At 36.9% G+C, this 13,870-nt stretch overlaps 1 protein-coding gene across 1 annotated transcript; it reads right to left on the reverse strand.

The window, feature by feature from the left end:
- Positions 1-9,204: 9,204 nt before the first annotated feature.
- On the reverse strand, positions 9,205-13,508 carry lysmd4 (LysM, putative peptidoglycan-binding, domain containing 4). The gene is given in 5 exon segments (XM_051871126.1): positions 9,205-10,070; positions 10,164-10,269; positions 10,272-10,728; positions 11,732-12,021; positions 13,365-13,508. Coding segments are annotated over 4 exon segments (837 nt in total). The 5' UTR covers positions 12,002-12,021; positions 13,365-13,508; the 3' UTR covers positions 9,205-10,066.
- Between the last annotated feature and the right edge of the window lie 362 nt (positions 13,509-13,870).

The following is a 13,870-nucleotide window of genomic DNA, read 5'->3' on the forward strand; positions in this document are numbered from 1 at the left end:
TTGGGTGAGTATTACTGCTGCATTAATGTCTGTTGCATTTTACTGCTGTAGATACCAGTGTTGCCGATTGCTTTCAGCTGAAAGTAGCTAAAACTGGTCGTTAAATGTCACTAGATGACGTCATACTTGCGAGTCCACTGATCTACATTAATATAAATATAGATCAGTGGCCAAGTCACGGAATCTAGATAAGGTTTATCCAAGAAGTTGCTAGATTTGTTGCTAGGCTTTCGAAAAAAGTCTCAAAAGGGGCAGGGAAGTAGATAAATCTAGAGACAAAATCACTAAATTGCCAGCACTGGTAGATACACTGACATTATTTGACATCATACCAGACGTGCCAAGAAGCTCTTCGCTGATTGGCTTGCGCAAAAATGTGGCATGCTAATTTTCTGCTCTAGTTTAATTTTTTCAACTTGCATCGCCTGGTGCGGATTCGCGTCCATTCATGTCTTTGCATTGACTTTGTATGTAATCTGCTCGTGCATATAATTAAATTCGCTTTTGGTGTGAACACACCATTAGAGTTTACAGTAGAGCCATTGTAGAGCCTCATATCTCCCAAAAATAAGACCATCTCTGGCAGACTGATCAGTGTGCAAAGCAGATGGTCTGTATGGAAGTAGAAATATGTGGAAATATTGTTTTAATTCAGCCATATATGTTTGAACCAGAAACAGATTCAGAAGAAGAAGTGGAAGAGTGAATTATACAGCCTCGTCTACAAGTTGACGTCTCAGAATGGTAATGCGTTTTATGTATCGCTTTCTACAACGTCAGACACATAACGGTAATTGATATGATTGGCTCCACTTCTATTCGGCACCACTCTTGGTCTGGAACATGTATTTGTACCGAAAATTATTTTCTGAAAACATACCGAACCGTGACTTCAAAACCAGGGTGCGTACCGAACAGTCATTTTGTGTACTGTACCGTTATTCCCCTAGTAGACCAGCCAAATTATACAAAGAGTCTTAGTGCTGCTGGACTAAACATCAGAATGCTGCTCAGCCAATCAGATTTGAACTGTTGTATAATAATGTTATTAGTTCAAGAGCATTGTCTACATTTGTCACAAAGAATACACAGGAGATGTGACTGCAAAGATATTTGCTGCACAGATTGACTGCTTTATTCCATATGCCATGCCTGAGCAGCTTTTGCTGGAATCAGCCCCAGCTTTCCAGAACCCAAGGCCTCATGGAGGAATGTAAAACAGGTGCCATGCCATTGGTTCCCCCCACAGTGGGGGAGTCCAAAAAACTCCCACCCACACAGGAGCCCGGGCTTGACTGACAGCACATCACATTCTTCGGCCAGCTGTGTCTTCTGCTGATTTTCCATAAAAAAATTCCCAAGAGACACTGAGAAGGAGATGCTCACCATCACAGCAAAAATCACAGAAAGAGTAACACATGTCTGACCACACACGCGCGAGTGTAAGCTTTGCTGTGGTTTTCTTCTCTTCACACCTTACTTATTGCATTTTAAAGCTTATTCAGGTCTTTTTTCAGACATATTGCAATGCACCATCCTATTAATAGCAGTTAGAAGAGAAAAAGATGGAAAATGCTGCCAAGAATGCATATTTGCTAGAGAGAATTAAACTACCCTATTTCTCCCCCTGATCCATGTGTGTTTCCTCACAGTTCTCTTTCCTCTGGTATGACCTAAGCCATGTAGGAGACTTTTGGCAGGGGATTTAAAGAGTTGAACTGCTATTTGAATCAGCACCAAAGCCTCAGAGATTACCATAATTCCTCTTGGAATAAAACTGCCAACTGCACGCTTGTGTGTCTGATGATATGACCTTCGTTCCTGACTCTTGATGATTCTCATGTCTACATAAGCATTTCAGTTACTAAAACAAAGCACCAAACAAATTGCGTGTTGTGGGTTTATTGTGTGTGAGTGTGTGCATATATTTACAGGAACTTAAAGCTTAGAGAGAAAAGGTGATTTAGACTTAAAGCAGTGTTTCTTAACCTTTTTCACTAAATGGCTCCCTGTTGTCTAACGTTATTCGAAGGCCCCCACAATTAGGCCAAGAAATGTTTGGTTAATGAAGAAGAGGCTAAGGGGGGACAGTGACCGAAGTGGACAGGCCCCCTTGTGGTGCCAACACCGAGTATCTCAGTGCCATTCTTAACTTGTTTGGCTTCATACTGTCAGAAGCTAATATTTTGACACCCACAACACACTGTGGTCTTCGTTACCCACCGCTGAACTGGTGAATCTGAGGGCGAGACACTGTATGCCTCGTAATATTTTCTTGTCTTTTAAAGGGATAGTTTAACCAAAAATGAAAAAGATGTCATCACTTACTCACCCTCATTATTCCAATCCAAACCTGTGTTCTTTCTTCTGTTGAACACAAAAGAAGATATTTTAAAAATATTGGTAACCAGGCAGTTGATGGTATTTTTTTTTCCTACGATGGAAGTCAATGGCTACACTCAACTGTTTGATTACCAACATTCTTTAAAGGGGTGGCTGATTATGATTTAACTTTTTTAACTTTAGTTAGTGTGTAATGTTGCTGTTTGAGTATAAACAATGTCTGCAAAGTTACGACGCTCAAAGTTCAATGCAAAGGGAGATATTTTCTTATACAGAATTCTCTGTTTAAGGACTACAACAAACGGATGGTAAGGACTACAACGAGCTTCTTCCTGGGTTAGTGACATCACTAACCCTAAAATTTACATAAACCCTGCCCTCAAGAACATGCAACAAAGGGGGTGAGGCCATGTTGGGCTGCTTTAGAGAAGAGGAAGAGTTGTTGTAGTAGAGTGTTGTTACCATGCCGTCATTTTACGTCTGACTGCTTCACAAACGAGGGTCAATTCAACGCTGGATTTGCACAAAAGATTAACATGACGGCACATGCTAGTCGATGAGTTGAATCAACTCCACAGCAACTACATAAATCTATCCACTAACCATTCAGATGTATTCTAAAAGTTGTAACTTCTTCCTGAGTCTCTCCATCAGTGTCCGACTCCGGAGTGTCCGGTTTGAACAATGTAAGGCTGAACACCGTTACTGACAATCCTCATTTTGGCTGCGTGAGATTCTCCAGCTTTGTTGTTGTTGAGCAACCGAAGCGTGAGCTGTTAAAGCTCCGCCCTCTTCTGGAAAGCAGACCAGGAGCAGCAACTCATTTGCATTTAAAGGGACACACACAAAAACGGCTCACACCCAAATGGGGCAAATTTGACGAGCTATAATAAATGATCTGTGGGGTATTTTGAGCTGAAACTTCACAGACACATTCTGGAGACACAAGAGACTTACAATATATTACATCTTGTAAATGGGCATTGTAGGTCCTCTTTAAAATATTTTCTTTTGTGTTCAACAGAACAAAGAAACTCAAACAGGTTTGGAACAACTTAAGGGTGAGTAAGTGATGACAGAATTTTCATTTTTGGGTGAACTATCACTTTAATCGTGTCTACATTGGACACAACACCGTGCCGCAACAGCTTGAGACTGTCTACTTGACGTGACAACGCAAATGTTACAAATCCATGATCATCCATGATCATCGCCATGAGCACCAATATGAGCATCAATGATTACAATGGGTTATATTTGCTTTTGACGGGTCGTTGTGTCTGGTGTAGACATGTTGTTTTGGTAGTTGTGATGTTTGAAGTAGATTCATTGCTTTACTTTTACCAGGCACTGGCAGTCCTTTCACAAACTTGTCAATGCTTAGTGCAAAATCAGGCATAATTCATTTATATTTTTGAACGGCTGATTCTTAAATTGCGCCATCTAGCAGTATTCCACAACAACAACCTGATAACAGACCACTCCAGTGGGTACTCCGAGATCTTGTGGTAATAAAATATGTCAAATAAAATTTTTGTGTTCAGTTATTTACTTATGTGGCAAGGAGCCACATAATAAGCGGGATAAATTTGCAGTTGGGTCTTTTTTATCACCCTGAAGAGGTTTCTTTTGCATAATAATCTGCTGACCGTATACTATCCCAAGATTTGCCGCACCCCCCTTAGGGTGCATGTTCCCCAGTTTGGCAGCTACTGCCATAGTGGACCCCGGACCCCTGGTACTCTTTAATAGTACTGACTTAAAGGGCTATATCACATCACTCCAAACCTGTAAGATTTATTTTGTGGAACACAAAAACAGAAGTTCCAGTGGAAGTGGATGCGTATCAAGGGCTAAATATATACGAGTAAATATAAATATATATTAGTAATCTATATGTATAAGTAAATATATATGAGTAAAAGATGGCAAGATTTTTATTTTTAGGTGAAGTATTAAAATAAACATGACCATAAATATAATAAAAAATGAATTGAATAAACATAAAAAGCATTTTTAACTCAGTTGCTCATACAAAAGGAATGTATTAATTCATCATATCAATATTTAATGCAGTATCTCGTAATCTCATTAATCACCATAAAGAATGTCATAAAAAAAAAATTCACAGAATTTCAAACAAAATATATTTTCAAAAAATAAAAAGTCAACAAATCATCCATGTTCAGTCACATATGATACCCTATTTTTTTTTTCTTTTTGTCTGCAAAGAGATACCTCAAAGGATCACTCTCTTGTTTTGATCTCTCTCTCTCTGCCACCTTTCCAGCTATGAAATTGCCCCTGATCTCAAAGCCCATCGCCTCACGACCCAACCTGCTGCTGTGCAACAATGCTCATATTCACAGCCTTCAGACAGCAAATTGCTTCTCTCATTCCTCACCACGCCCTGTGCTCTCAGCCACCTGCAAAACGAACCCTGCTGGAAATTTCACTACAAATTACCCTGTGTCTACTCAATCCCCCTGGGAGAAGAAAACCCCCTATTCTCTCCAGCGCCCGTAGTAATCATGCTTATCAAACACACATACATGCATAGTAAGTTACGATAAATAAACACCTGAATTAAAACTACAACATATGCAACATAAGCTTTGGGTGCTTAACATAATACATATGTATGTATATATATATGTTTATATAACCTATATGTACGCTTTCCCATAAACCAAGCCTGAAATTGCTATGTGCAAGAAAGTTTCAAGGGACAAATGAAAGCAATACCTAAGGCGTACTGTAAATAACAATCAACTACAGTACATGGAATGCTTTCATTTATCTGCAACTTTAGGATAAGGCTACCCTCTGGTGGACATCGCACACGATACCATCAAACTATATGCAGACGAATGAGTTTGAGGCAAAACTGCCACAAAGTTGAGTGTTGAAAGCTCCTTGGAAAAAGGATTAGGGCTGTTTTGTGGCCACACGGCATTCTGCCAACCGCACAAGTGAGCAAAGTCTTTAAAGCCACAGAGCTTGAATCTCTTCACTGTTTTTTACTCAATGCAGATGCTTCAGATTGAGTGATTTGTCCCACAAGTACACAAAATCGACCATAAGAAAACAAAGCACAACGCAACACACACAAATGGCTACTTGATCCTATTTCGGACCCTTCAAAACAAGATCTCGTATAGGCCTGATGTGCATTTTTATACGCCAATCAAACATTCTAGACTTTTTAAAAATAAAGGTTCCAAAAAAGAACCATTTTCGGTTTCCCAAAGAAACTATTAAGTGAACATAGTTTCTTCAAAAAAGGACAATTTTTTAATAATCTAAAGAACCTTTTTCCTCTATAAAGAAGCTTTTGATTCCATGGATGTTAAAGGTTCTTCATGGAACCAATAAATAATCTTTATTTTTAAGAGTGTATGCATGTTTTTAATAGACTTACAGATTCTTTCAGGACTGTAAAACACTCAGAATAAACACAAAAGGAGGTTCTCAGCCTTTTCAATTATTGCTCACAAGTCTGTCTATTATACTGTAAGTCTAACCAGCATTCAAAGTTTGAGATAATATTCCTAAATCTCAGATAATGCAGAAATCAAACAGATCACATCAGAACTTGCTCTGGGAGTGTTACGGTTTGCGTAATAACTGCGGTTTGGGTTTGTAGACAAAGAAAGGGGTGGTCCTGTCAGCCCCAGTCTGTGCTGCAGCAGCCGAGACACAGACGGAGAGAAGGCACAGGGCCAAAGCTATGGGGCCTGGAGCAGGATCACAGCAGAGAGTGTTTCTGTGAGCTGTGCCTGTGAGATGAAGCTTTCAGGTTGTGAGATCACATGGGACTGAGTCTAAGCAGCTGTTGAACAAACGCTAATACCATTTTTTTCTTTCTTCCTGGTCTTTTGATTTTTAACGCAATAAAATCAAACCCATATTAACTGTTTCACTATTGATATTTCAATAAAGTAGCACATTTGAACTAATAAAAATATTAATTAGAATTTTTTTTACATTTAATTTTTAGTCGTATTTGATATTACCAGTGTTGGGGAAAGTTAGTTTTAAAAGTAATGCATTACAATATTGCGTTACTCCCTAAAAAAAGTAACTAATTGCATTACTTAGTTACTTTTTATGGAAAGTAATAAAGCATTATGTTACTTTTGTGTTACATTTTCTTTTTTTGCGTTTGTTTTTATAACAACAAAAAGTTTTATTTTTGGCAAAGGCCCTTTCACAACAAAAGTGAAATGAATAAGCCTCAGGCTGAAGGAAATGCAAATTCACACCTATAAAGTAGAGGGTGCAGTTCAAACAAACTAGCCTTTCAACTGTGCTGCTGTTCTGGATTAAAGAAGAATAGGATGCAGGAGAAGTAGTAAGTGAGTAAATGTATGCTCAGAGCTAGTCTAGAACAACCATCATGTTCTCACAGCGCACACAACACCTCTGCACTCACTCCCGATTTCTCTCAACATGGGGACAGGAGAACTGTCAGTCAATAAATTGGAAAACTAAGTAACTTGTGTTACTTATTTGAAAAAGTAACTCAGATATTTTGTTTTAAATTTAAAAGTACTGTGTTACTTTACTAGTTACTTGAAAAAAGTAATCTGATTACGTAACTTGCGTTACTTGTAATGCGTTACCCCCAACACTGGATATTACCTGCCTGAAGTCTTCTATGTATGAACAAAAATAGAATTGTTTATTCCTGCCATAACCTATTACTCTGAAAAACCATTTGACTAGTTTTTGAGCATTTAGGCAAATTTGAGAAAAAAAAGGGTATAGAATATAATTTCAACGTTATTTTTAGTGGGTAAATAGTGAACAATCACTGGGTACACACCAAAAAAAATCATTTCTTGAAAAAATAAAATAAAATTCAGCTAGTTGCAATGGCAACATTTTGATTCATCAACTTGATGTACTACAATAACTAAAACTGAAATAATAATAATAAAAAAAACTATATAACAGACATGATAAACTTATAAAGATGACAAAAACACAACAAAATTTCTAAAACTTTAAAAAGAAATTAAAATGGCAAATATATAAATAAAAACAAATTATTGATAAAAAAAACTATCTCAATAATACTAACTCTATTATTGTATTGTACACACTAATGTGGAAAGAGAAAGAAAACAGGACACTGAAAGAAGACTTGGAATAGGAATGCAAAAAGATTTGAAACACATGGTGTACGGAAAAATAGCTGCTGTGGGCAGAGACAATTTGTTGGTGGCCTATTGCCTGCTAGATAAGGCCCAAACATGACAATGTTTGTTTGCAAGCCAGTTCCTCTAAAACAAGTAAAAAAAAAAAAAGAAGAAAAAAAGAAAAGAAAAGAAAGAAAGAAACAGATTAATTTAAAGGTGCAGTAAGTGATTTCTGAGAATCAGTTGAACACTGTTGATATTTGAAATCAACCCAAACAAACACACCCCTCCCTTCATTGCTCTGCCCCCAAAATGCACGAACGCGCAATTGAAGAGTGGATGTCTCTTTATCATAGCAAAAGCGAAGCAAAATAAAGCTTCGCGAAACATAAAGCAAAGACGACAAGAACAAAAAATGAACATACAGTGCACGAGTATATAAAAGCAAGAGTTTGCTGTTAATCGCCAGCAGCACAAACTCAAAAACTGTCCGTGACTCCTCACATAAAACAGCTATTTCTTTAGAAGAAGACTCCAAATATAACTAGCTCCAGAATGAATGTAATGCAGAACATGTTGAAGATCAGCACCCAGGCACACAAAAGAATGTTACTCCACGCAGAGACATCTCCATTGATGTACATTCAAATTGAATGGCCTCGTCTGTCTAATACACATTTTTAGCGCACTGTGGACGCTCTGGGAGAATCTTCAACAATCTCAGTCTTGGCAACACTTTTCTTTATTGAAGCTTTGTATACGGACTACTACGTGTATCAATACAATGACATCATCCTGAGAATACCACACAAATGTAGGCTCGAGTCGAAGGTATCTGTAAATAATGGTAAACCTACTGTACTTACAGACCTGCCGCTGCGTACTGCTTTTCCTCCAAATAGTGTCAACAGTTACAAATAAATGAAAAGTTTAAAACTGTGTATACTGGGTTTGTACAGCTTACTAATATAAGATGTCAAACACTCAAAATTCAAAAGATACTTGAAACATTAGGCCTATAGGCTGCTTTTCGCGACACAATTGGAGAGAAAAATGGTTAACACTTTACAATAAGGTTCATTTGTTAACATTAGTTAATGTTTTAACTAACATGAACTAACCATGAGCAATACATTACTGTATTTGTTAATCTTTGTTAACATTAGTTAATAAAAATACAGCTGTCCATAGTTTGTTACTTCACAGTGCATTAACTAATGTTAAATAAAACTCTTGATTTTAATAATTAGTAAATGTTGAAATTAACATTAACAATGATTAATAAATGCTGTAGAAGTGCAGTTCATTATTAGTTCATGTTAACTAATGTAATTAACTAATGTTAACTAATGAACCTTACTGTAAAGTCTACCGAAAAATTCATGGGCCTGTTCAGTTCATGTTTTCCTCTGTTTACAATCCTGACTCTAAGCAACTTTAGGCCAAACATTACTCGGAGGGTCATGAGGAACATTTCAAATTGTTTTCTTATTGGTAAATGACAGAGGAGCTCCACAGCTAAATTACAGATGCCATTTGAAAACTCATTTTCCCCTATTTAACCATATGTAGGCTATAGCATACTTTACCTTAAGCTCTCAGACCATTAATCCAATACAAAACTTTTCCCTCTTTGTTTTATTTGAACATTTATAATTCACTCGTCCACTGGCCATCCCCATTCAATACACATCCGTAAGAAAATCAGTAGGCCTACTCCGATTCAAAAGTTTTAATGTCGCAATTCAAAGGTCAAAATGTGTCCATCTGCCCATGAGCTTAGTTCTTGGTTTTATTGCACTTCTAATGACTGAACAAATAGTTATTTAATACACATCCATTCTTTGGCACTGCTGGCACTATAGTGCCTTTCCATATGAAAAAAGAAAAACAATTTGGCAATAGTGTTCTGGAAATATTAAAACAAAGAAACAGATACAAATTTGAGTTAGCACAAGATACCATTCAGTCACACAGGTATAAAACCACAAAACATTTGACCAAATTTTGTATAATAATCAACCTTTTTTGCTTTTCCTTCATTGCAATCATTTCATCAAGCACTGATATACAAAGACAGGAACACAACAGTGTGATCAATTTTATGAGAAAAGCTAAGATATGTTTCATAATGACTTTTGAATTTTTTTTTCTTTTCTTTCTCCACAAAGAAAACCGTTATAACAATTTCATAATTCATTTAAATAAAAGCACCCATGAAACCAATAACAACAGTTTCAAGTAAAGTGCAAGCAGACTAACACTCAGTTTGTAATCTCATCTGTAAATTGTCTCTTTAAATGTACCTTCATGCAAACGAAATTAAAGGGATAGTTCACCTAAAATGAAAACTTGTGTCATCATTTGCTCACCCTCTTGTCGCTCCAAACTTGTTTCTGTGGAACACAAATTTTGAATAATGTGCTGTTTGCTCTTTTTTTCAGGCAAAAGAAATTGGGATAGTTTGCGTTATTAGTCTTTTGAACCTAAAACTTACCTTTTTTATTATGGGTGGTCAATCTACCATAATATTTGTGTCTACAAAGACTTGTAAACGTAGTCAACTTGTAATACTAAGTTTATCTGCAAAGTACCAAAGAAAATTATAGGCATCAAACCAAATCTCAAAGGCTATACACACACATACAAATCAATATTTTCCATTGTTATACTTGCTTTTTCTCAAGGTGGTTTCCCATTATGTTCCCAGGGTTCACTGAGCTGACGCTCACCCCTGTATTGTTTGAGGTAGGCACAGATATGTTGACCACTCCATTGTCACTACAGATTCACCACTCTCTTGAGTTTTAAAATATACCACATAGAATATTGGTAGGACAATGCCAATGAGTAACATGGCAACTACAGCGTTCCACCACTGGATCCCCCAGTCCGCACCATAGCTGCGCAAGCGCTGGCTTCTCCATCCCCATCGTCTGGATACCCTGGAATCACCAGAAAATACCTCTTCTGAGGGGTCTGTGCTTTGGATCAGACGCTCAATGTCACTGTCCACCTCTTTAAGGTAATTGGTGTACTCCTGCACCTGAGGTCTTCCTGAGACGCTCGCTTCAGTGCTGTTTGATGATGCTGCATCATGGGACCATCTTTGCTGGGGGTTCCTGAGCTCAGAGTTGGCCTCGGTTAGCAGACTATGCTTCTTTACAGGGATTTTGATGGACTTCAGTGCATACATGTCCTGCTCTTGAAAAAGGTTGTTCACTCTTTTTATGTCAGCCACCTGAAACCATAGAGAATGATTATTTTTTAAAGGATTAGTTCACTTCAGAATTAAAATTTCCTGATAATTTACTCACTCCCATGTCATTCAAGATGTTTATGTCTTTCTTTCTTTAGTCGAAAAGAAATTAAGGTTTTTGAGGAAAACATTCCAGGATTTTTCTCCATATAGTGGACTTCACTGGGGTTCAACGGGTTTCAATGCAAATTGCAGTTTCAATGCAGCTTCAAAGGGCTCTACACGATCCCAGCCGAGGAATAAGGGTCTTATCTAGTGAAACTATTGGTCATTTTCTAAAAAAAAAAAAAAAAAAATGTATAGTTTTAACTACAAATGCTCGTCTTGCACTGCTCTGCGATGCGCCACGCATTAGTAATCATGTTGGAAAGGTCACACGTGACGTAGGCGGAAGTACCGATCCAGTGTCTACAAAGCGAACATGCAAGGACTAAGTCAAACGGCCTTTACAAAAAAAAGGTAAAACAACGATGTCGGACGATTTTGAAGTTGGAGGAGAAAATGAGATGGAGTTTTTCACCCTACCACAGTACTTCTGCCTACGTCACGCGTGACCTTTCCAACGTGATTATGTAATGCGTGGCGCATCGCAGAGCAGTGCAAGACGAGCATTTGTAGTTAAAAGGTATATCTTTTTTTTTTTTTTTAGAAAATGACTGATCGTTTCGCTAGATAAGAACCTTATTCCTCAGCTGGGATTGTGTAGAGCCCTTTGAAACTGCATTGAAACAATTTGGACATTTAACCCGTTGTACCCCAGTGAAGTCCAATCCTGGAATGTTTTCCTCAAAAACCTTTATTTCTTTTCGACTGAAGAAAGAAAAACATAAACATCTTGGATGGCATGGGGGTGAGTAAATTATCAGGAAATTTTAATTCTGAAGTGAACTAATCCTTTAAGAGCCTAAATCATGCAACATACACAATTCTGCACAATATAAATGTTAATGAACACGAGAAGGACCTACACAATCGAACTAGATACCTTGCATCCATACTGAAGGGCCAGTTTGTTGAGATTGTCCTCATGGGAAATGTCACGTTCTAGCAAAAGCATTTCTCCCACTCTTTCTCTCTCCCGTGAGGATGACTCTCGGCTCCGTGGCCGGAGCTCCATGACGTTGAATTCCTCATCCTCAGATGACGCTTCCGGTTCCTCTTGTCTGTGTCTGAACATGTACACTTGGCCATCCGCACTGGCATGTACATCCACTGGAGCCTGAAAGGCTCGAGGGAGAGGATCTCCACGCCTCATCACTGCAACTAGACAAATTCCTAAAAGAATAAATATGGCCTTACATTTATTTATTTATTTATTTTTTTGAAAGAAATTAACACTTTATTAAGCAAGGATGCATTAAAATGATCAAAAGTTACAGTAAAGAGATTTACAATGTTAAAACGACATGAAAAAATGTATTGTGGTGTCCACAAAAATAGGTTTTTAACATTGATAATCATTAAAAAAAATGTTTCTTGAGTACCAAATCAGCTCTTTATGGCTTTTTTTTTTTATATGAAATGAAGGTCACATTAAAATTTTATTGGAAACATTTTCCATACCTTCATGAATTATATTTTAATTATATTTTTATATTTTACTTTATACCCTTGTCCCATAACCTCAACCCAAAAAAGTGAACATCACTTGTAAACAGAATACTATTATTGCACACCATTTCCAATCAAGCAGTAATTTTGTCATATTATGAAAAGGTGTGACTGTGAAAATATTATTTTATTGTGTATTTAGGATACATAAAATTTAATAACACTATAAAATTAGAAGTTGCATTTTATTAATGTTTAAAATGTAATTTCCATCACTGTTATTTTCAATACAAAATGCTATTAAACACAACAAATTATTTGACATGACATTGTGGGAAATTGTCATGACTGTAAAAAATAAAATAAAATAAATCTTCTGTGTTCCATGTATATACACCGTTAGAAATTGATAGTAACTAACCTATTTAGGGTGTGATACATGTGTTGTTAAGATTAAGATTAAATTTATTTTCTACAGGACCAAAAGTGCCTATAGTTGAAGAACCAAGCACCAACTTTTTATTTGAATAATCATTGCAGAGAAACAGCAGTTTAATCTGCAGTCAGTTCAACATAGCAGGAAGAGATCAATTATATTTTAATAAAAAGTTTCTAACATAAAGTTAGAAACAGAGAAACTAAAGTGAGAAACAAACTGCAGGATGTAATCATCACAAAACATTGTATCATTGTTAATAAATAACGTTATACATCTGCTATTGATACTACTTGTACTTCAGGCAAATCAGAGTTGAGCTGATTATTATCTGACTGCAACAGCAAAAACAGCGGATCAGCACACACCGTTACATGTAATAACATTGTCTGAAAAGTTTTCCCCCTCAAATTTCACAGAACACAACGCAAAAAAAAAAAAATCAACAAAACATATCTTACATTTGTTAAGAATGAAAAAAATGGAGTATGTGTACAGTAAACACTTATAAAGGTTACAGTAGCCGACACTAGTCGTAACGTTCAGTTAATTTTATGGTTTCAACTTCGAAATTAAAGTCTGCTTTTCCATAATTTTCCCAGTTATTGATGTGAATCTGAACAACTCTCACCTTTCTAGACGAAAACAGCAACATTGTGCCGACAAATATATCCCAAAGTGTCATTTTAGAAACTTCATACCGCAACCGAGTTTGATAGTGCTATCTAGGGATCAAGTGTTGATTGACAGGTCCTCCAGCCAATCAGCTCGTTGAACAAGGCGAGTTCTCTACGCTGTCTATTACATAAGTGGTTACGTGAGCGATACTTTTTGCAGATAATATAAGACATCTTTGTTTCGAAATCAAAATCTGGTGTCAGGCGTTTAACATTTATAATGGTATGCTAAAGTGACATGGTAGATTACCTGGATTGACTAATGGTTTCTCATGACTACAAAGTTTCTCTCAATGTTAAGTGTGGTTGAGAACACGGAGTCTCTTACGTGTCACGACAGGATGTAGTAATTCTCAGAAGGTGAGACCTGTAAGTGTAGTCTAGTTGTGATACACTGGTACCTATCACTTACGAGTATGCATATTTTATGCCATTTTATCAACAAATGTTACCACTAGGG

The sequence above is a fragment of the Ctenopharyngodon idella genome, chromosome 18 (assembly GCF_019924925.1).
Source record: "Ctenopharyngodon idella isolate HZGC_01 chromosome 18, HZGC01, whole genome shotgun sequence".
NCBI lineage: Eukaryota > Metazoa > Chordata > Actinopteri > Cypriniformes > Xenocyprididae > Ctenopharyngodon > Ctenopharyngodon idella.